The sequence below is a fragment of the Trichogramma pretiosum genome, unplaced genomic scaffold (genome assembly GCF_000599845.2).
Source record: "Trichogramma pretiosum strain Unisexual culture from Peru unplaced genomic scaffold, Tpre_2.0 scaffold91, whole genome shotgun sequence".
NCBI classification, from domain to species: domain Eukaryota; kingdom Metazoa; phylum Arthropoda; class Insecta; order Hymenoptera; family Trichogrammatidae; genus Trichogramma; species Trichogramma pretiosum.
The window spans coordinates 383,747-405,339 of record NW_019640791.1 but is presented as its reverse complement, the minus strand read 5'-3'; the positions used below and the strand labels follow the sequence as shown (position 1 = coordinate 405,339).

At 36.8% G+C, this 21,593-nt stretch overlaps 1 protein-coding gene and 1 pseudogene across 1 annotated transcript; one reads left to right on the top strand and one right to left on the bottom strand.

The window, feature by feature from the left end:
- Nucleotides 1–1,304: 1,304 nt before the first annotated feature.
- On the top strand, nucleotides 1,305–3,476 carry LOC106655279 (annotated as a pseudogene).
- Nucleotides 3,477–19,162: 15,686 nt separating this feature from the next.
- LOC106655273 (tankyrase-like) lies at nucleotides 19,163–20,809 on the bottom strand. The gene has a single exon (XM_023463432.1). It carries the CDS (start codon nucleotides 20,807–20,809, stop codon nucleotides 19,163–19,165), a length of 1,647 nt encoding a protein of 548 aa, XP_023319200.1.
- Nucleotides 20,810–21,593: the final 784 nt, after the last annotated feature.

Genomic DNA, 21,593 nt, shown 5'->3' with positions numbered 1-21,593 from the left:
TTTTCTTTCTTTATTCCGCATCGAGTGTCGTGATCGTGGAACAAATTTTATATGTATTTTATGATCGAGGATGATTTTTTTTTTCTTCTCTCTACCATGCTGCTGCTGCTGCCTTTGAGAAAAATTAAAGTATAAAATTTACATAATAAATTTGACTTTCTATTTAAGCTGAATGAAATTAGGAGTATTAAATTCTTTTAATAAAATTTAACAGTTTCTATCTTTGTGACGAGATTTTATTAGTAAACATTAACTATGCTCTACAATATTTTCAGCTTTGTGATGAAAAATAGCGGCAAATGCATTAGCTAAGAATTCCCTCCTAAAAATTTGAGTATTACTATTTTTATGTAAACATTATGCTATGAGTAACCATTCTGAAACATAAAAAGAAGACATTTCATTTTCAAGATATGACTTATAAAATATTATTCATTAAATCTTGACTCATTATTTATTTCAGAATACTACTAAACCAAGAAAAAAATATAAAAATAGTTATTTATGTAACAAGTGCCCAAAAGGCGTTTTTGGGCACGAGTGCCGGCTATGCCGGCTATTGCATAATTGTATATTTTGTAACAAGTGCGCGAAGCAGTTGACTCATCCAGGAGTTGTTTTCACCCGAGCGTAGCGAGACTAGTTGCAAACGATATTTTTCAACTCTGCTTGCGAGAAAATAGGATTTTCTGACGCTTTAAGGTTAGAAAACCCGTGTTTCGCGAACGCAGTGTTAAAAAATTTTTTTTACTCGCTACGCTCGGGTGAAAACAACTCCTGGGTGAGTCAACTGCTTCGCGCACTTGTTACAAAATATACTAGAATGCAACACGTGCCCAGATTTTTGCGCACAGTGTGCGGGAAAATCACCCACTCGTGCCAGCATAGCCGGCACTCGTGTCTTTTTCCGCACACTCGTTCCCAAAAACGCCTTTTGGGCACTTGTTACATAAATAACTATTATTTTTACATAAAGGGTTGGCTAAAATTTGACATTTCTACCAAAAAAATGCCGATTCAATCGAAACACAAAATGCTTAAATTAAATTAAATTAAATTAAAATTAGTTTGGGGTGATATGAAATTAGAAATGAATATATTTCTTGATATTTGTTCAGATTAGTGCCATACGCAATATGTCATTGTTAGTTTCGTAAACTGGAATATAAAATATTAATCATAACGAGGAAAAATGATGTTTCAATTTCAATCGGATCGATTATTCGACTATATTTATTTATACTTTAATTCATCGTGTCAGCATTCACATTCTGCTATTTACTCGAGTAAGTCGGACTAATTAGTAGCCGTCGGCCCATTCGAACAGTAAGACGGTTCGATATAAAGTGTAATTACTACGAATTTTCGGTTAATCAAGACAGAAAAAATGTCTTCGTCTGAGACATCGTGTTTCAAGTGTCAAATTAATTTTAGCTGTGCAATTACCTTAGAATTTCACCAGTTGATGTTCCATTACAAATCGGATGATAATCTTGAGTCACAAGTGTACATCGATCCCCCGTTAACAGATACATCACATCAGGATGTAGGCGAACAAGTTCCATCCTCTGAACAAAATCCTTGCGAAGAACCACAAAATGATATCGACGATTTCGATTGGACTACATTTAATGAAGTTCTAAGTACAGAATTGGATTGTGAACTTGAGTCGCATATGGACCTCGATCCGCAGTTAATCAAATATCAAGATGTACAGGAGGATGGGGGTGAACAAATTTTAGCGACTGAACCAAATCCTTGTGAAGAGTCACAAAATGATATCGAAGATTTCGATTGGACTACATTTGATGACGTTCCAAGTATAGGAGCGGATTGGGACCTTGAGTCATTTATAGGCCTCGATCTACTATTATCTGAACCTCAGGATGTACAGAAGAATTTAGGTGAACAAGTTTTGGCGGCTGAACCATATTTTTGTGAAGAGTCACAAAATGAAATCGATGATTTCGATTGGACTACATTGAATGAAGTTCCAAGTATAGAATCGGATTGGGACTTTGAGTCATACATAGGCCTCGATCCACAGTTAACCGAATATCAAGATATACCGGAGGATGGGAGTGAACAAATTTTGACAACTGAACCAAATCCTTGTCAAGAGTCACTAATCAAAAGTGATGATTTTCATCAGACTTCATTTATCCAAGTTTCTAGAACTGAAGTCAGTTGTGATCAAGAACAAAATGAGCACCGTAAAACAGTTCAGAAAAAGTTTTGCAAAGAAAGAAAGGATAGCAAGTGCAATGTATGTCAGAAAACATTCACACAGCAAAGACATTTGAAGACACACGTGAAAACAGTTCATGACAAACAAAGGGACTACGAGTGCGACGTGTGTCAGAAAAGATTTTCTCAGAAGAGCATTGTGACGAAACACAAAAAAATAGTTCACGATAAACGTAAGGACTACAAGTGTGACGAGTGCCACAAAGTATTTTCAGAGCAAGGCAACTTGAAGCAACACAAGAACGCAGTTCACGAAGGACAAAAAAACTTCGAGTGCGACGTGTGTCACAAAACATTTACAAAGCAAAACAACTTCAGAAGACACCAAAAAGCAGTTCATGAAGGACAAAAGGATTACGAGTGTGACGTGTGTCAGAAAATATTTACAAACCAAGGCCATTTGAAGATACACGTAATAACAGTTCATGAAAAACAAAAGGACTTTCAGTGCCATGTGTGTCAGAAAAGTTTTACACAGAAAGGTTCTTTGAAAATGCACATGAAACAGTTCATGACAAACAAAAGGACTTCGAGTGTCACGTGTGCCATAAATTATTTTCACGTTCGAGCAATTTGAAAGCACACTTAACATCAGTTCATGAAGGACGAAGGGACTACGAGTGCGAAGTGTGTCAGAAAAAATTTTCACAAAAAAACAACTTGAAATTACACAATATAAAAACAGTTCACGATAAACAAAAGGACTACGAATGCGACGTGTGTCAGAAAAAATTTTTACAAAAGAACAACTTGAAATTACACATAAAGACAGTTCACGATAAACAAAAGGACTACGAGTGCAACGTGTGCCATCAAACATTCACACAGAAAGTCCGATTGAATACACACATAAAAACAGTTCATAAAAACAGTTCACGAAGGACGGAAGGACTTCGAGTGCAACATGTGCCATAAAAAATTTTCGGATCGGAGCAACTTGAGAAGACACCAAAAGACAGTTCATAAATAGTAATAAGACCTTGATAACAACGGATATCAAAAAAGATTTTTATAGTGCAGCGATTGCATCGTTTGCCATTAAAGGTTTTGACCACAGAACCAATTGACAACACTTTTACACTATTGACGGCACTAGAAAACTTTTCACTAATGACGAAAAGATATCGAATCTCAGGTACATTACGGCATTTGGAAGAAAATATAGTTTTAGGAAATAATAAATATTGATTAGCTTGGACATTAGACGTATTACTATGGGATACTTAAAATACCAGGGAATAATTTCTTAAAAAAAAATTAATTGTGATCCATTTACTTATAATCAAGTATAAAAAAATTCAGTCAATGTTTTGTAAATTGATATTCATTACAAATTATACTGGCTAAAACTATATTTGTAAATACTATAAATAAATATATCACACTTATAATACAATTAATCTTAAATTACGGTTCAAGCTATTGATTCGGAACGTAGTGTAAAATAATTTTTTTCGCCGTCATCGCCAAATACCTCACATTCTCATTGCAAGTTCCGAGCTAATAGATCAAACTTACCGATCCTGTCCACTTTAACGAAGTACACGAAAAAAAAATCGTTTTTTTACAATTCAAAATTCAAAATAATGATCTAACATAAAGAACAATTTAATTGAATTAACAGCCCGAATCAATAATCATTTGTTCACAAACAGCCGTATAAAGGAAAACTTTAAAAAAAAGTGAAGGAACTGAAAACCCAAAGTAAACCGAAGTTTTTCTTCTGAGGCCAAAATAAAATGGGTAATAGTAAACAAACTTGGCAAGAAGTGAAACTTTTTTTGATTACCTTTGTTTTTCAATTTTTTTTTCTTTCTCTCTCTCTCTCTCTGTCTGTTAAAAGTTTCACTTTATACCGTTGCTCTCATAAGCTAATCGTTACCGATCTTCATTACGATATTTTTGTTCCACTATAAAACAGGCACCCGATCTAAATCATAAACGATAACAATAAAGCAGCGTTAGTCTGCAAAAATTCACTAATCCTCATTTTTTTCTTAAAGCTCCTTCGGGCGCTTTTACACAGCTGACGGCTGGCAGTCACCAACCTGAGGCTTTTTAACCCTTTGCAGTACGCGGCCGCAACAACGAGCTTTCGTCAATCGTCAATCATGAAAGCGCAGTACGGCGTATCTGCGATACAGCTTGCGTGCGGCATTGCAGTAGCCCCCGGCCCGTATATAGCCGCTTACATAATATCCTCTAATAATACTTATATTTATCGCGCAAGCTCACGCGTATTATATTGCCCGGCAAACACCACCACCACCACTCCTCCACTTAGCTCGAAACGGACTTAATTTATGTTTATCGTGATTAATAAACACAGGGCGAGCTGTGTGGCACGTATTATACGTATTATACACGTAGGCGCGAGGGCCTACTCGGCAGCTTATTATTGCCATGTATTTAATGTATGTTTATGAAGCTCGTTGAGAGTGGAGGTAAATGGAAAAATGGCTATAGCCGCGCGTATCGCAATAACGGCATCGATTGAAAATGCGTTTCAAAATTGGTCCCAGAGTTTAAATGTATTTTTCGTTTCGAGATATGATAACTATGATAAGCGAAATGCTTTTCTGAAAACCACGCGTACACGTATACATCTCGGCGGAATACATTTCACGGCACTGCCTGGCATAGATTCTAGTTGAAGTAGTAGTAACAGTAGTAGTAGCAGTAGTAGTTGTTATAGTAGCAGCAGCACGTGGGACTCTCTGAGAAAAAGTAGAGACGAGATTTGTCTTTTCGCGCAAAGTTTGGACATTACGGCGCTCGAGCCGCGCGGCACAGAATATAGTTGGGTAATGCAGTCACGTACTAGTTTGTGCTTGCAGTGCGTGACGAGTTCATCGCCTCTCGCCTCGTACTCTCGCGCACATATAGCAGCGGCGCGTTACCATCGCTACACGCTATACCGCTATAACTACTGTACGACTATACTTGTGCAGGCAAGGCCTATATGTGTGTGTGTGTGTGTGTGTGTGTGTGTGTGTGTGTGTGTGTGTGTGTGAGTAGTGCAACATCGTCTCCGTTCAATATGTATATTCGTCGTGGGGTTGCGAGCATTATAATCAGTAGACAAGGACGAGCACGAGTAGTTTCCACACACGTGCCCGTGCGCACGTATATATTTACTCCGAGTGAGTCGTGGTTTACGCACTTGTGTGGAAGCGTTGGGCGATTGTTGCGAAATCTCTTTCTATATAAATCAGACACTGTGACGTTCGAGTCTAGAGTGGGTGTTATTTAAAGTGTATTAATAAAATGTCTCGTACGTTCCTTTCTTTAAGAAATAATGACATTTCATCGTTAGATATTTTTTACACGGGGATGTAGTTGAAGGGATTAAAATAAAAAGTTGAGTCATGACAATATAAATAGCAGTTTGAGAAGTTATTGTTCAATTTAAAATTGAAAAATATGCACGAGAAAGATTTTATAAAGTTATATAAGCGTACTCATGTGAGTGTAGAAGTCAATGTCTCCCGACAAACTTAATACTCCTCGGGTTTGCATCGATCGTGTAATTCATCTATGTTCTTTTCAAAGTGACCTTTTCGTCCAAATGATTTTTTAATGAATCTCACTTTCGAAAGGTTTCCTACCGATATGTATTGCTTTCATATGCATTTTCAGGTTTCCTTTTAATCCAAATGATTTGTGGCAAAATTTTACATTCAAAGGGTTTGCTGCGATCATGCACTGCCATTATATGAGTTTTGAGGGTAATTTTTTGCCCAAAAGATTTGTAAAAAATGTCACATTTGAAGGGTTTGCTACGATTATGTACTGTATTTACGTGTGTATTGAGGCTATACCCTTTTGTCCAAATAATTTGTGACAAGTATCACATTCGTAGGGTTTACTCTTATCATGTACTGCACTTATGTGATAATTGAGATATCTTTTTCGGCCATATGATTTGTGGCAAACATTACATTCAAAGGGTTTGGCCCGATTATGTACTGAATTTATGTGAATTTGGAGATAGCCGTTTTGCCCAAATGATTTGTGACAAATCTCACATTCGAAGGGTTTGCTACGATTATGTACTGTATTCACGTGCCGTTTTTGGTGACTTTTGTGTCCAAATGATTTATGACAAATATCACACGCGAAAGGTTTGCTAAGACTATGTACTAAATTTATGTGAGATTTGAGGTTATATTCCAATCCAAATGATTTCTGACAAATTTTACATTTGAAAGGTTTGCTTTGATTATGTATTGAATTTATATGTCTATTGAGACTATTCTTGCCTGAAAAAATGCCTCTCTGTGTAGAGTTTATCTGTGTATTTAACCTCGTATTTTCTTTGTGTGTTTTTTGATACATTTTGCACTCATAAGATAATGTGATTTGAGAATCTTTTTCAAATATTTCAAGCTCATCATATACATGAATTTTTAATCTAGGATTTACTTGAAATTGGCAATTATTACGATAGTCGAAACCTTTTTTTATCAAGATGATTAGATATTTTTTGAACTGAATTTGGTTTTCCACTTTCACGATTGGTGGATAACTCTTCAGTTCAGATTTAACATTTTTGCTCTCAAAGTTTATGAATACTTTTTCATCCAATTGTTCCGATGACGCCATAACCTCATTCATGCCATTTGCCTAAAATTAAAATTTTGTAATAGTATTTTGATAATAGAAAAACAGAACAGTATTAAACTTATGAAACTCACTGGTAATTCATCAAACTTGAATGTCTCAACGTTTTTGACTTCGCAAGAGTCCACCGAATCGAAAATGTTATCGTCGCGTGCATCAGGCCAAGTATCGTTTGGCTCTTCTTTTACTCTAAAGAATTAAAAAAAATATCGTTGCATGCACAAAAAATGTCATACCTCACAGTTATCCATTGTGCTCGATTATACAATTCGAGGTTATGTGCCTCGAGAAGCCGACAACACTGAAGCGCGATTTCGCCAACTTGTAAACACTGCGGGCTTACCAAGGAATTTAGCTCTTTGTTAGCAACTGAACGCACTAAGTACTCGCGTATCAGCGAGGAGACTCCGCGATTGCGATGTTTCATTGTCGATGCTTTCCCCTTCCACAACCGATGGCTTGATTACATGTCTCCGGTATAGGGTAGTCAGATCAATCAATGACCGGGTAACAGTGAATGACCATTTTGAAAAATATCATATGAAAAACAATTAAAAATATATTTGTTTGGACGTAATTCAATTCTTTAGTGAACGATGCATCTTGTTTTCTATTTTCGATCATAATTTAACAAGGAAAAACGATAATTATTGCACATCCAAAAGTGGTCATTTACTGATCGAAAGCGGTCAATCACTGGTATAAGTACCCTACTTGTCGCGATTGGTCTGTATTTGAGTAGGTTGACACTGGTCAGCGATGCATTGAGCGCATATTTTTAAATTCCTGATAACGTAATATGAGTAAATGGGAAATAAATGTAAAGCTAACAAAATAAAACTTATATTATTATATTAATAGGTCATTGACTGTTCGGCAACGTACTTAATGCATATAAGTAAGTCACTTAAAACTTCTACAATTGTTGCCATAACTATAATTAACTTCAACTTCGGATGCGCATATTGCCATATTATTCACATTTAAATTTCAAGCAAAGGATAATTGTTTCTATTTTAATAGAAAGGTACGCAGGAGATTATAAATATTCTTTAAACTGACCGCTCGCTCGAGTCTCGCGAGCATAAAATTGAACATTGCTCGATGTCATCAAAATTATATTCACGAGAGACGCGTCGTACACATACACACAGCTTTACGTTCGCCTGTTTATATATAAAACGCGTATATGGCAACAAAATTTTAATTAATGCCTCACTTTTTAATTAAAAATACGAAAGCTTCGCCGTAGCATTTAATGTGTTGAATATGCGGTGTAATTGAAGCGGCCCGCGGTCTTTTATTATATTGATTTACCTTTATCTCGGGGATTACTTTGCGTGCGTGCGTCTACACACAAGCCGGACGCCGGGGGGTGGAGAGAGATACGATAACGCTTTTAACTCCGACACCATTTTCTTTTCGCCGAGCAACGACTTGAAATAAATTTTTTTCGCTTGCTAAGTCGCGTAGGCACGAGTATGAGCTTTTAGTATTTTATTCAGCTGTACTTATATTATGAATAATTCTCACAAAGTTAGAATTAATCCTTAATATTTTGCAAATTCTTTAAGAACTTCAATACCGAGCAATGTTTTTGTTTTTCAAGTTGTTCATTGATTACTCCCTATTTATTATTAGAAAATAACAACAAGATTTAATCAAACTTTATACTAGTCAGCCCCAGTATGTTTCGGAATATCTGGATTCGAAGTATAATTAAATCTTTCGTTACACATAGTATGTATAACTAGTCTACACTGCAAAACAACTTATCTTGTATGGATACATATGGCTTTTTCTCTGTCAAATTGAATATTATAACATATTTTTCAGTTTATATAATCAACAAATTGTTTGAATTCATTAAAAAATATTTGATCCTCTATTAAAATTTACAAGTAAAATTTTTACTAAATTTTTGGTTCATAATTGTTGAATTGAAAAGAATTTTATCACCGAGTCCTCGGTATTTCGAGAAAAAATTCTTTATATGGTTCCTCGCAATAAATTTATCAAAGCCTCAGGGAAAATGTCTCGGAATAATACCAGCAGTTTTTGAGTAGTTTATTCTATAAAAAAATATGCAACTCGAACTGTAATCCAGACTTTTATATGGTCTAAATGTCAAAAAGACTCGCAGCATAATAAATTCACGCTAACTCAATTCCAATGTATCTATAATTTATACCAATATTTTAAGTTATACCTTCCTCAAGAATTTTAACAAATCCAGGATCATTATCGAATAACATTTTGTGTAAAAATAAATTTTTTCTTCTTGACCATCGGATTTGACAGATAATCGACCATATACATAATACGGTATACGCAGCCTCGGAACGCTTATTGCATAAGCAAGTAAAGGAGTACCGGTATCGTGTCCTCTTCGTTGACATAAGGCTAACTTTGCCCATAATCTAATTCGATCGTACAACGACTAGAGAGAGAGAGAGAGAGAGAGCGAGAGAGAGAGAGAGAGGGAGTCAAACAAGTTTGCGGCAATAGTTTGTGATATCGGCAAACAACGTGTGTGTATATGTTCGCGTCTAAGTACATTCGCGTGTGTACGAGTATATGCATATGGTATAGAACAATTTACCTCACCGCACGAGAGAGAGAGAGAGAGAGAGAGAGAGAGAGAGGCACGTCGCATCTTCAAATGCGAAATCAAGATGTAGATGCAAGAGTATAGTAACAAAAGAAAAATATTCACTTTGTGACGTAAATATACGCGCTCGAAATTGAATTTTAAAACAAAAACAATCTAATGATTAAAAACCATTTAAAAATCCAAGACGCAGTTTAGATGAACTCGTTTGCGCGAGCACCGAGCATAGTCAATTTATTTGCTTCAGTTGTCGTCGAGTGTATTTATATAATATATAGTTCGCGTTTTCTGCTCAACGCTTCTTTCGCTTGTTACGCGCGTTATATATTTATGCGGGTGGCACAAACTGCTCTGCGCGTAACTCAATGAGCAATGCGCGATATATGCCGGCGCCTAAGTACACGTACAATAATAAATAAACTGCAATCGCACGAGTTTTGATACTTTCGGGTGCTTTGTTTCGTTTGATTTTACGTAAGAATGTGCATTTGGTTACTTTGCGCCTTTACAATGGATTAATAATACTCGCGCGAATGTGTATAGTATAACAACTACACCGCGTCTCATATCTCGCGGAGACTTTAAACACTTACTATATTCTATACGGCACTAGGCGGGAAGTTGGCGCGAACGGCTTTGCTCTTGGTGTAAGTATACGCATCGGTGGATTTTCCGAGTTTGCACTGCTGCTGCAGCGCGAGAGCTTCCGTCGAGTGTTACACGCATTTCTTGAGCTTGACAGAGCACATACGGTGTATGGAGTATGTGTACACGCTTGTAAGTTTATATGTGCATACTGAAATGAATTTATTTGAAAGTCTTAAAGAAGTTTATTTCGTATAACTCGTGTAATAAAGTGAAATAAATAATAATAATAAGCAGCTGTGTAAGAACAGCTGAGATGTGAAATTTCTTTGAATGAAATAAAAACACAAACACATTCTCGAATTTAAGTAAATTAATAAATTCCATTTATTTATTTGATTACCAGAAAATATTGAAAAATACTACAAAAATGTTCATCGCCATTAGGTATTTTGGCCAGCAGCTGCTAAACAAATATGATACAAGTCTTTGTTTATTAATGAGTCATCGAGGATCATTTCACAGCAAAGAATCGGCAGTTGGTAGCGCGTCAGCTTCAAGAATGAGTCCAAAGCGTAGCGTCGAAAAAATCTTCTCGACAGTTTCTCGCACAGACGTTTCACACAAGCCTCGCCGGGAGTATTATGAGGATTCCAATGAGCATCCACACGCGCGAACTTGAAGAAGTCCGAACAGGTAGGTAATTTTGCCGCTTCTCCGGGCCGTAACTGACTCAGATCATAGAGCGACAAACTCGGATTTATCATGGTTTTTTTCGCTTCCCTCTCTTGCTTGTTATTGTACCGACATTTTGCAAAAACAAAATTAGTATTCAAGAACAATTCGTACTCGTCGAAGAGTTGCATGATCGTCAGGGCGTTGCTTCTGCCCAGTTCGTATCCTCTATTCTCGAGGCGCTCGACGACGGTCAGAAGACCAGATGCTATTTTCAATTTGAAACTTTTACATTGCGGATGAAAATGTTCGCGAAAGTGACTTGCAGTCGGAAAAACAAAACTTGTTAGATCAGCGCCTTGATCCAAGAGTAAATCAATCACATCCGGCAATAATCTTGCCACGGCGCATTGAAGAGGTGTCCGGCCTGAGTTGTCACGGGCGTCGACTTGCACCAGCTGATCAAGTTCTTCGTTGGTCTTGAAAAATATCTCCAAGATGTCAAGGGTTTCGGAGCATTGGATGCAAACAATGTGCAAAGGAGTCGATCCTTTCTTGTTGGTTGCATTGGGATCCGCGCCATTTTTGAGCAATAATTCGACCAAATTTTTGTAGCCGTGATAGTCGATAGCCAAGTGCAATGGTGTGTTACCCCCACTGTCCCGAGCATCGATCTGCACTGGATGATATCTTTCATCGCTGGTTTCGAATAACATCTTCACAATTTCGTCATAACGGTCCCAGCAGCCGTTGCAAATAACGTGCAGCGGAGTCAGTCCGTCCTCGTTGGCTAAATTTGGGTCGGCGCCGTTTCTCAACAGCAATTCGGCGACGTTCTTGTGTTCGTTCACCACAGCAAAGTGTAGCGGCGAATCACCTGTTTCTGATATAAGTTGGTTGGGATCCTGACCGGCCTCGAGGAATTTCTCGACTTCGTCCACACAGCCAAACTGGCAGGCCACATGGAAATGTGTCGTTCCATCTTTGTCGGCATAATTCACATCGAATCTGTCGTATATTTGAAAAAGTTTGGAGACGATGGGACCTTCTTCGTCGTAGGGCACACGATGTATTGGCGTAGTTCGACGTAATATTGACTTGCCCCCTCTATCAACTTTGGGCTCGTCCTTGTAACCGGTGTTTATCACAAAGTCAACTATGGAGTGTTCATCCTGTTCTACAGACGCCGTGAGAAGACCATCGATTGCATCGGATCGAAAAATATCTCCAAGATTTGGAAGATCGCCCCGATAATTCCTGATCAAGTTCGAAACTGCATCAAGAAATTGATGATTCTTTTTTTTGATCTTCTTATAGGCCTCCTCCTCGTGCATACTTTTCAAGTTGCTTAAACAATTTTGGTTGTCCTCGGCCATTGTTCTACACACTCACGCAAAAGTACAAAAACTACTTGAAATTTAAAATAATTTTTTTTTCACAAAACCACTGACTACAAATACACCAACTACAATCGATGCGATTTTTTCTTGATGTCCTCTCTGTGGCGTCGTAAGGTGTACTGACTATAAGCGATACCAAAGAAGATAGATACTTAGGTATAGAAGTGTATTTCCCCATCAAAAACTGAGGCAAGTTCTGAGCAAAGTACTGCTCCCAAGAGATGGATGGCGCCACAAGCGGGCGTCGATAAATTGAGAAAAAAATATTTTTTTCTTCCCGTACCGGGATTTGAACCCGAGACTCCTGCGTGTCAGGCGAGCGGGCCAGCCACTCGACCGAACAGACATGTTACCAATGACAACCTAAGCCTCTCATTTGAACTATGCTCATACCATGATTTTGACATGCACTCGGATTATATATTTTGGCCATTATATTTTTTATTAAAAATTATTGTACACTCGGCAACAAAATTATCGCAACAAAAAAATTCATCGAAATTTCGTCGATTTTCAAATGCTTCTATCTTGGGCTAGATTTATCGTATCGACACGCTTTTTTTTTTAATTTCTTGGAAATTTTGTCCTCTTTGAATCCATATAAATTAAGATAAGATTCAAGTTAATGTTGAGTTACCAGTAGTATTTGAGCGCGACACTAAAAAGTACTGAAAAAAAATGACTGTTTGAACGTGTACCAGTACCACAGTAATTTTTCTATGGAAATTTAACACACACCATCGCGAAGTGCTCTTTTCAACGAGTAATTTAAAAAAAAAAGGACCTCTCTACGATTTTTTTAACGCCCTGTAGGTCGTTTTGAAGGTACGGTTTGTGTACGCAAAATGCCCAGAAAATCGTCTTGATTTCAGCTAAACGGGGGATTTTACGTACCTTAAATGGTATCTTCAAAACGACCTACAGGGCGTTAAAAAAATCGTAGAGAGGTCCTTTTTTTTTTAAATTACTCGTTGAAAAGAGCACTTCGCGATGGTGTGTGTTAAATTTCCATAGAAAAATTACTGTGGTACTGGTACATGTTCGAACAGTCATTTTTTTTCAGTAATTTTTAGTGTCGCGCTCAAATACTACTGGTAACTCAACATTAACTTGCATCTTATCTTAATTTATATGGATTTAAAGAGGACAAAATTTCCAAGAAATTAAAAAAAAAGCGTGTCGATACGATAAATTTAGCCCAAGATAGAAGCATTTGAAAATCGACGAAATTTCGATGAATTTTTTTGTTGCGATAATTTTGTTGCCGAGTGTATAAAAATGAATATTAATTTAATATAAAATTATAAAAATAATCTCTCACGTATACTTATCATAAGAATTGTGCAAATACTTTTATCGATGAACCATCTTACTTCTAATAGCTGAAACTGAAAAATAATTAATCTATAAACGCAGCGAATAATTAATCGTTATAGTGTTTTGCACTCGGCTAAATCCAGCTACATTAAATATTAAGTATTGTGTATTGTATATTGTTAAATTACGTTCGAAAAGTAAAATTTTACTATCAATTAGTAAGCATGAAGCATTAAAATTATGAAAAATGCAGCTGAAATCACTCGATGGAAACCAAGCGGGAAGGTGGCAAAACATTTCCATCAGGTTGGGGTACTGATGGGATAGAATAGGATAGGAATGGGATAAGGTATGGTGATGTAAGATCCTTGAAGTTTTGTATTGAAATTCCTTTTGAGTGAATATAACTTAACTTGAAATATTTAAACATTTTGAACATAATTACAAGTGAAATTAATTATTAACAACAACAAAACAATAAAAAAAAATTCAATCAAAAAGTATTCTCAACATAGCTTCAAAGACGAAGATATATTTTTTTTGAATATTTACAATATTATCAATTAAAAATTGTATGAAAAATTGAAAAATTACAATTAGAATGTATCAATAAAAAATGTTTGAACAAATTATATGAAATAATAATAGATCATAGTTTATAGTTGTTAAAAATGAGGGATTCGAAAATCAAATAAAAAAGAAGAAAAGAAAATTAAAGATATGATATATTATTAAATCATAAATCATGAATATTATGAGGAATAAAATTATAAATTAAAAATATTTGAAGTTAAATTTAAAACGAAAAAATAAATTATGAACTGAAAAATAAAAGCACGTTAGATTTGACAAACTTTTTGCATTTTCGTATCAGGTTTAGCAGCAGAAGTTTCTACATATTTCCTTTTAGAGCTTCGAAAGTCCTTGCTCATCCATTTGGAACGATATTTTAATTGCAAATAAACGAACGTTTCTATGATACATTTATGATGCTTGTGTTCGATTTCATCATGAACCCAAAACTCAGGAAATTGAAGAATAATCGCGTCTCGAAGTAAACGATAAAAAAAGTCTGAAATATTTTTGATTCGCGCGTTCTCTTCAAAGGCCATATCAGAAACTTCATAGCATAATAAAACTACTTGGAACAATAAATCGGACGGAACATTTAAACTACCAAATACATCACTTTGCGCGGAAGGATAAGCTCTGAAAAAAATGAGTGTGTCGCGAGATGAGTCTATTTGTAATTTATCATTTATAGTGTATTTCGAAAGACAATCTGCGCATTGATGCTGTTTATTTAATTTGAAAGCTAAGTACCCCGCGATGTATTTTTTTGTCTGTATTTCCAGTGTAACTGTTTCCTGCTCCTCCTGTTTAGTGGCGATCGTTGTTTGTGTTGTATTTGTTACTTGTGTCAATTGTGTTGTTTGTGTTGTTTCTGTCTCTGTTTTTTCTAGTGTTTTCGTTGTATTTGTTGTGTGCAAAGCGGATATTTTACTTCTAAATTGTGTATCATTCCTAATGTACCAATCTTCTACTTTTTTATCTATTTCTTCGGCATCGATCTTTTTACTTTTAACATACGAATTAAAATTAGAAATTAATAAACGCGCTTGATCGGCTTCGCAATTAGTTCCGACAGGGGGTACAAGCAAAGTGACTAACACCGCGTATTGCATATTTTTAATGCACTGGGTAAGCGTAGGGTTATTATTATAACCACAACGCTCTCTCAAAAACCCGAAAAAATTTTCTAGTTTATCCTGATTCAAACGAGAAGTTAAAACATACCGAATATCTTTGGATTTGAGTCTATCCCATAACAATAAAATACCGTTAATAGTTAAAATTAAGTTGGGAAAAACAGGTGAACGAGTTTCATCTACTATGGTTTTAATCCAATCTACAGCTTTTTTTAATTCGTCTTCAACCCTCGTACTTTTTGATAAACCTTTCCGGTAAGGATTGGGATCGTTAAAAGAACGAGCATTGAGACAATCGAAAATTCTATTTAATCTAGTACAAAAATCGGATGTTGCAGCGGCTATTCCGAGATCGGCTGTGTTTAAACCTATCTCTTTATTAAGGGCCGCTGTCATTAAAGCAGCACCCACGGAATGACTAAACACTTGAACAGCTAAGGAAACTTTCATCTTTTCGAAGGCTTTAGGTTGAATATGACGTTCAGTTAATTTATGTGCTGCTTTGCAAGATTTACCTTTCTCTAGCTCATAGAGCTGTTTTATAGGCAACCAAGAAACAATATTACCATCTACAGTGAAGTTATTATTTAACAAAATATTTCTAATACCTTTGAACATATGGGGAACATCAAATCCAAAGGAAATATCATTACCTTCAAATGTGAAAGACGGGTTTTCGAGAGTAATACCTAGTCTCTTAACAGCAGATCGATTGCTTGACGACTGGTCACAAACCATGTGATGAATGATAAAACCTGCCTCAAAAGCGAGTTTTATCACTTTTTTAATTATAATCTCTAATTTATATGCTGGAACTGTGCCAGCGGAAGGAACATAAAAAAATGGCTGCTTCCAGTCGTAAATCAAGCCACCGATCATGAAAACTAAAACGTGAGTAGCAATGAAATCAGAGGCTTTTTTTTCTCTAGTCTCATGCTGCCCTTTTTCGTTAAGCGGTATATCATCGAACTCTAAACCTAAATCTTCGAAACCCTCTAAAATATCTAATTTTATATTAAATTCTAATCCCGGTTTGATCATTATTTCATCCCACATCAAAACCCCTGATTTTTCCAAAAAATTTTTTGACTCTAATTTTATTTTTAATTGCTCAATTAAATGAATATTTTTCCCAGGCCTTAAGTTAATATTATTTACCCATTGATGAATTAAAGAAAGACACGGAAGATGAAAAAAACCCTTTAAATATTTATACGCTTTCGGAGACTTATAATATAAACCTAAAGCAAATTGCTTTTCGCTTTCTTCCCATTTTCGTTTCTTGCGATGATTAATTTGCATTTTAAAAAAATCTAAATTTTTACCCTCAATAAATTGGCTTGCACCCTCGATTACATCTTCTTCCGATAATTTAATCACGCGTTCCTCGGATCTTTTTAGTTTTTGTTTTAGTGTTTTTACTTTTCTTTGCAATTGAATGATTCTTTTATTTAAATATTCATTTTTACCAGCTAGAAAAATTTCTTGTCCACGCGGTCGCAAACTACGCTTCGGAAGTTTATTTACGGATGAGCAAGTACTAGGCAAAATTAAATTTGAATTTACTGATTCTAGTTGAACATCTTGGGGAACTTCTGCTACTATCTCTAATTGTTGTTCAATAGGAACGATATTATCAACAAAATTATATGGTTTTGGACTAGCTGTATTTATTACCGTTTTTTTTCCAACACCGCGAAATATAAAATCAGAATCTTGGAAATGACTACTGCATACTCTTTTTTCATGTAGCTGCTGGTCAGTTAAAGCATATAGAGATTCGTTGCCGCTCTTCATTAACCAATCATCCCGACTGTAATGAAAAAAGAGACAATAGACCCAGTTGAAGAAAAAGAAAGAATGATAGATTAAAAGAAAAATTAATAAAGGGAAGAATTCAAAAAAAATTATGCAATCCATGCAGCTCAAATACCCAGCAATGTTCAAGCAATAGACGTGAAAAAATCAAGTTTCACAGCTGCAAAAAATCAAACTCAAAGATCTCAGCCTAGTACTGAGTAATTTTTACCGAGTACTTACTGTGTAAGATCGAACCATTTGACATTCGATCAAATTGCACTTACCATGCGTTTAAGAATGCTTTCCTCATTCAGTATTGTCAAATCGTTTGCTTGAAAAATCACATAAAAATTAAAGCACCAATTGAATGCTCATAGACGATAACGAGTTTTATACCGTTTAAATATTCCGCGCGTCGAAGATCCGTAAAAACATACATTTTGATTTTAAAATGCTATTTTGCAATTTCGATTATTCTTTAATTTTCATCCTCGTGTGAACGTTATGAAAAACGATTGTTGTATGTTCGTGTGTACATTTTGAAAAACGATTCTTGTAAGAACGAGCATAAAAAATAGCTTTATCACAAAGGCTAATAGAGATATAAACGACAAAAAACATTTATACGTGCGGAATCGCTACTTTCAATCGCGCATACCGACATTTACATTAATTCACGTATTTTTCGTCAATAACATTTCTAATTTATTAAAACGTTACAATTTATAGCTTTTGTAAAGATGTGATTGACTTACGTCTGCTGAATGTGGACTATAAAACGATGTAAGGTGATACCAGGTTCTTCGTTGGTTTTGCCACAGCCAGCAAAACAGCACTTATGCCTCGTCATTTTCTTTAAACTAATGAACAATTTAACTAACTTATTGTAATGCACACACCCAAACACTGAGAAATAAAATAGTACACTGAAGCTAGATAATATTTTAGTCAAACGAATTACTGAGCAATCGATTGAACGTCTCGACGCAACAACGAACTTGCCCAAACTAGTCGAATGCAGAAAAACATACGATTAGGTCCAGCGACACGACGATGCTATGAGGTCGTCGATCGATTTTGTTATGATGAAGATGTTGGCGCGAAAAAATCGCGCGCGCCAGTGCACGAGTCTCGCTTCACTCGCATGTTTACACATGTATTATTTTCGGAGAATTGCGTGACCGTTGCAAACATTGCCAAGATGCGTGATATTCATTCTTCGTTGAATAAAAATTGTTGTATCTTGTATATTTAATGCTAAAATTCGTTCAGAACTATATAATAATGTACCTACCCACTGCGCAAATATATTGATTATTTTTTAGAACTTATTTTTATAATTTTATATTGAATTAATATTCATTTTTATACAATAATTTTTAATAAAAAATATAATGGCCAAAATATATAATCCGAGTGCATGTCAAAATCATGGTATGAGCATAGTTCAAATGAGAGGCTTATGTTGTCATTGGGAACATGTCTGTTCGGTCGAGTGGCTAGCCCGCTCGCCTGACACTCAGGAGTCTCGGGTTCAAATCCCGGTACGGAAAGAAAAAAATATTTTTTTCTATATTTATCGACGCCCGCTTGTGGCGCCATCCATCTCTTGGGAGCAGTACTTTGCTCAGAACTTGCCTCAGTTTTTGATGGGGAAATACACTTCTATACCTAAGTATCTATCTTCTTTGGCGATACACAGTGTGAGCTACAGTAGAGTATAAAATGTAAACACTTGTGGAAGCAGCGAGGTAGAAAGAATGCGATTTGACAACAAGCAGTGCGCACAACCCGAGCGAGGCAAGTAGGGGAGAGAGCGACACTGTACACAAAGACGTTGCAAAGGCATGTAAGCGGGTCAAGCAGTCGCCACCGCCGCAGAAGCTGTGAGTGGAGGGAGTCTCAGCAATCAAGATGGCCGTTCAATCACGTCGCAGCCGGCAACGCGCAAAAAACTCCGTCTCTGCAGAAGTTTAAATTCCCACGATTATGAAATGAGTAATTGCAACATTTGAAAGCTGAAAGCCGATGTGCTTTTTACATAAAGGTAAAATTAAATAAAACCAAAAAATTGAAATGAAAGTAAATTAATGAATTGACTTTTAGAAAGATTTATTTATCAGAATATAATAGAAAAACTGCAAAATTGAAAAACACCAGATATTTAAAAAATGTATGTATGCTTATCACCATTATTAGTTTTGGCTCGTCGCCGCCAAGCAAATATTCCATAAATCTTCATTCATCAGATTTTTGATAATCGTTTCACAGCAAAGAATTGGCAGCCGGTAGTGTGTCAACTCCAAGATAGGATCCAGGGCCCAGCGCCGAGAAAGTCTTCTCAACATGATCTCGCACAAGGGCCCGGTACAAGCCTCTCTAAACCATTTGGGAAAATCCCACCAATTTATCAAAAGCCAAAACTTGCAGTGGTCCGTGAACGTAAGTAATTTTTCTGCCTGTTCGGGTCGTAATCGAACCACGTCGTAGAGCGATAGAGTCGGATCTTTATCTCTTATCATAATTTTTTTCGCTTGTATCGCAAAATCCTCCGCGTCGCGCCAACATTTTCCAAGATCCACTGACTTCTCGAACAATTCATACTTGGAAAAAAATTTCACGATTGTTCGGACATCGCTTCGATCAAAATCGTATCCTCTATTTTTAATTCGCTCGACGACGCTTACAGCACCATAAGTTAATCTTAATTTTAAATTATCATAACAGTTATCTACATCGTCTATCTGGTCAAAACTCGTACCAAAGTAACTCGCGGTGGGAAAAACGAAGCTGGACAGATCAGCGCCACGATCCAAGAGTATATCGATCACATTCGGATTGAGATTTGCCACGGCTAATTGCAACGGTGTCCGGCCCAACTTGTCACGAGCATCGATCTGCACCGACTGCCGCACGTCGTCGGTGATCTCGAAGAATACGTTTAACACGTCGTAGTCATCGTGACGACTCTGGCTAACAACGTGCAGAAAAGTCGATCCTTCCTCATTGGCCAAGTTTGGATCGGCGCAATTTCTCAGCAGAAACTTGATGGAATTTTTGTCACACCAGAACACAGTCAAGTGTAACGGTGTGTTACCTAGCTTGTCCTGGGCGTCGACCTGAAACGGCTGATTTAATTCGTTGCTGATCTCGACTATCTTCTTTACCGCCGCGTCGTCTCCGCCTTCCGCACAAATGATGTGCATAAGGGTCGTTCCTTTCGCATTGGCCAAGTTCGGATTGGCGCCATTTCTCAGCAGGCATTCGATCAAATTGTTGCTACCCCAGGTCAGAGCCAAGTGCAGCGGCGAATCACCTGTTTCTGTTACGATGCAATTGGGATCCTGACCGAGCTCGAGGAATTTCTCAACTACGCCTTCATAACCATATTTGCAGGCCGTGTGAAAATGCGTGTATCCAGCTTCGTCGGTGTAGTTCACGTCGAACCTGTCGTATATTTTAAAAAGGCCAGGTATCACGATACTCCAGTAAGGGACCAGCCAGTGTCTAGCCGCAAGAGTCAGTGCTGTGGTGCGATGCAGCAAAGGCTTTCCATCTTTGTCGACTTTGGGCTCGTCTTTGTAGCCAGTTCTTATCAGAAAGTCGACCAGAGGTTTTGGTTCAATTTCGCTGTCAGCAGACTTTACAGACTCTGCGAGAAGCCAATCGATTGCACCGGGCTGAAAAATGTCTTTGAGATTTGGAAGTTGGCCTTGATAATCTCTGATGAACGGATACAGCTTACGAAGAAATTCGTGACTCTTTTCTTCGATCTTCTGATACGCCACCTCCTCGTGCATATTTTTCAATTTGCTTGAACAATTTTGGTTGTCGTCGGCCATAGTTCTACACATTAACAACAAAACACAACTACTTGAAATTGAAAATATTTGTGTACGGCGTCGTAACGGGTACTGACTGTGTGTGTATACTGTAATCCACTGACTAAAGTTTTAACTTTAGACGACCGACGTGCACCAACACGCACAGCGCGAGTAACGACGCGAGTAAGACGGAGACAAGCGAGAGAGAGACCGATACACGACGCTACACATCAAGACGTTGCCAAGACATTTGAGCGCAACCAAGCAGTGGCGCCGCGGCAGAAGCTGTAAAGTGGGCAGACTCACGAGGCTCGGCACTCGAGATCGCCGCAATTCACATCGCACGAAAAAGTCTGCCACTGAATATTCGATGTTAATTCCGACGATTATCGCGCTCGATCGTTTTTTACGAGTCTATGCTTCTATGGCCCAACTCTCGTGAAAATAATTTTTTTTCATAAACGTTCATGGTAGTTAAGTAATTTCTTTTAAATGCCTATTTAATATAAGTCGTACATGAATGGTTTATTTTTTCAATACAGAACTCGTGCAGCTAAAACAAATTACGACATAAAATTTTTTTAATCCTTTTAGTTTTTAATTAAAAATCGATTAAACGCTGCCCCACAGCAGGACACGTTTGGCCAGATCGTGGGGCATACTTGGCACGGTCAAATCTCAATTTTATTTGACTAATTTTGCAAATAAAAATACTTAAAAACTATAAGAAATAATTGTTGGGATCCGGAAGAATGATTAACATTTTACTATCATATTGTTCTTTTGCTGATACATCTAAATA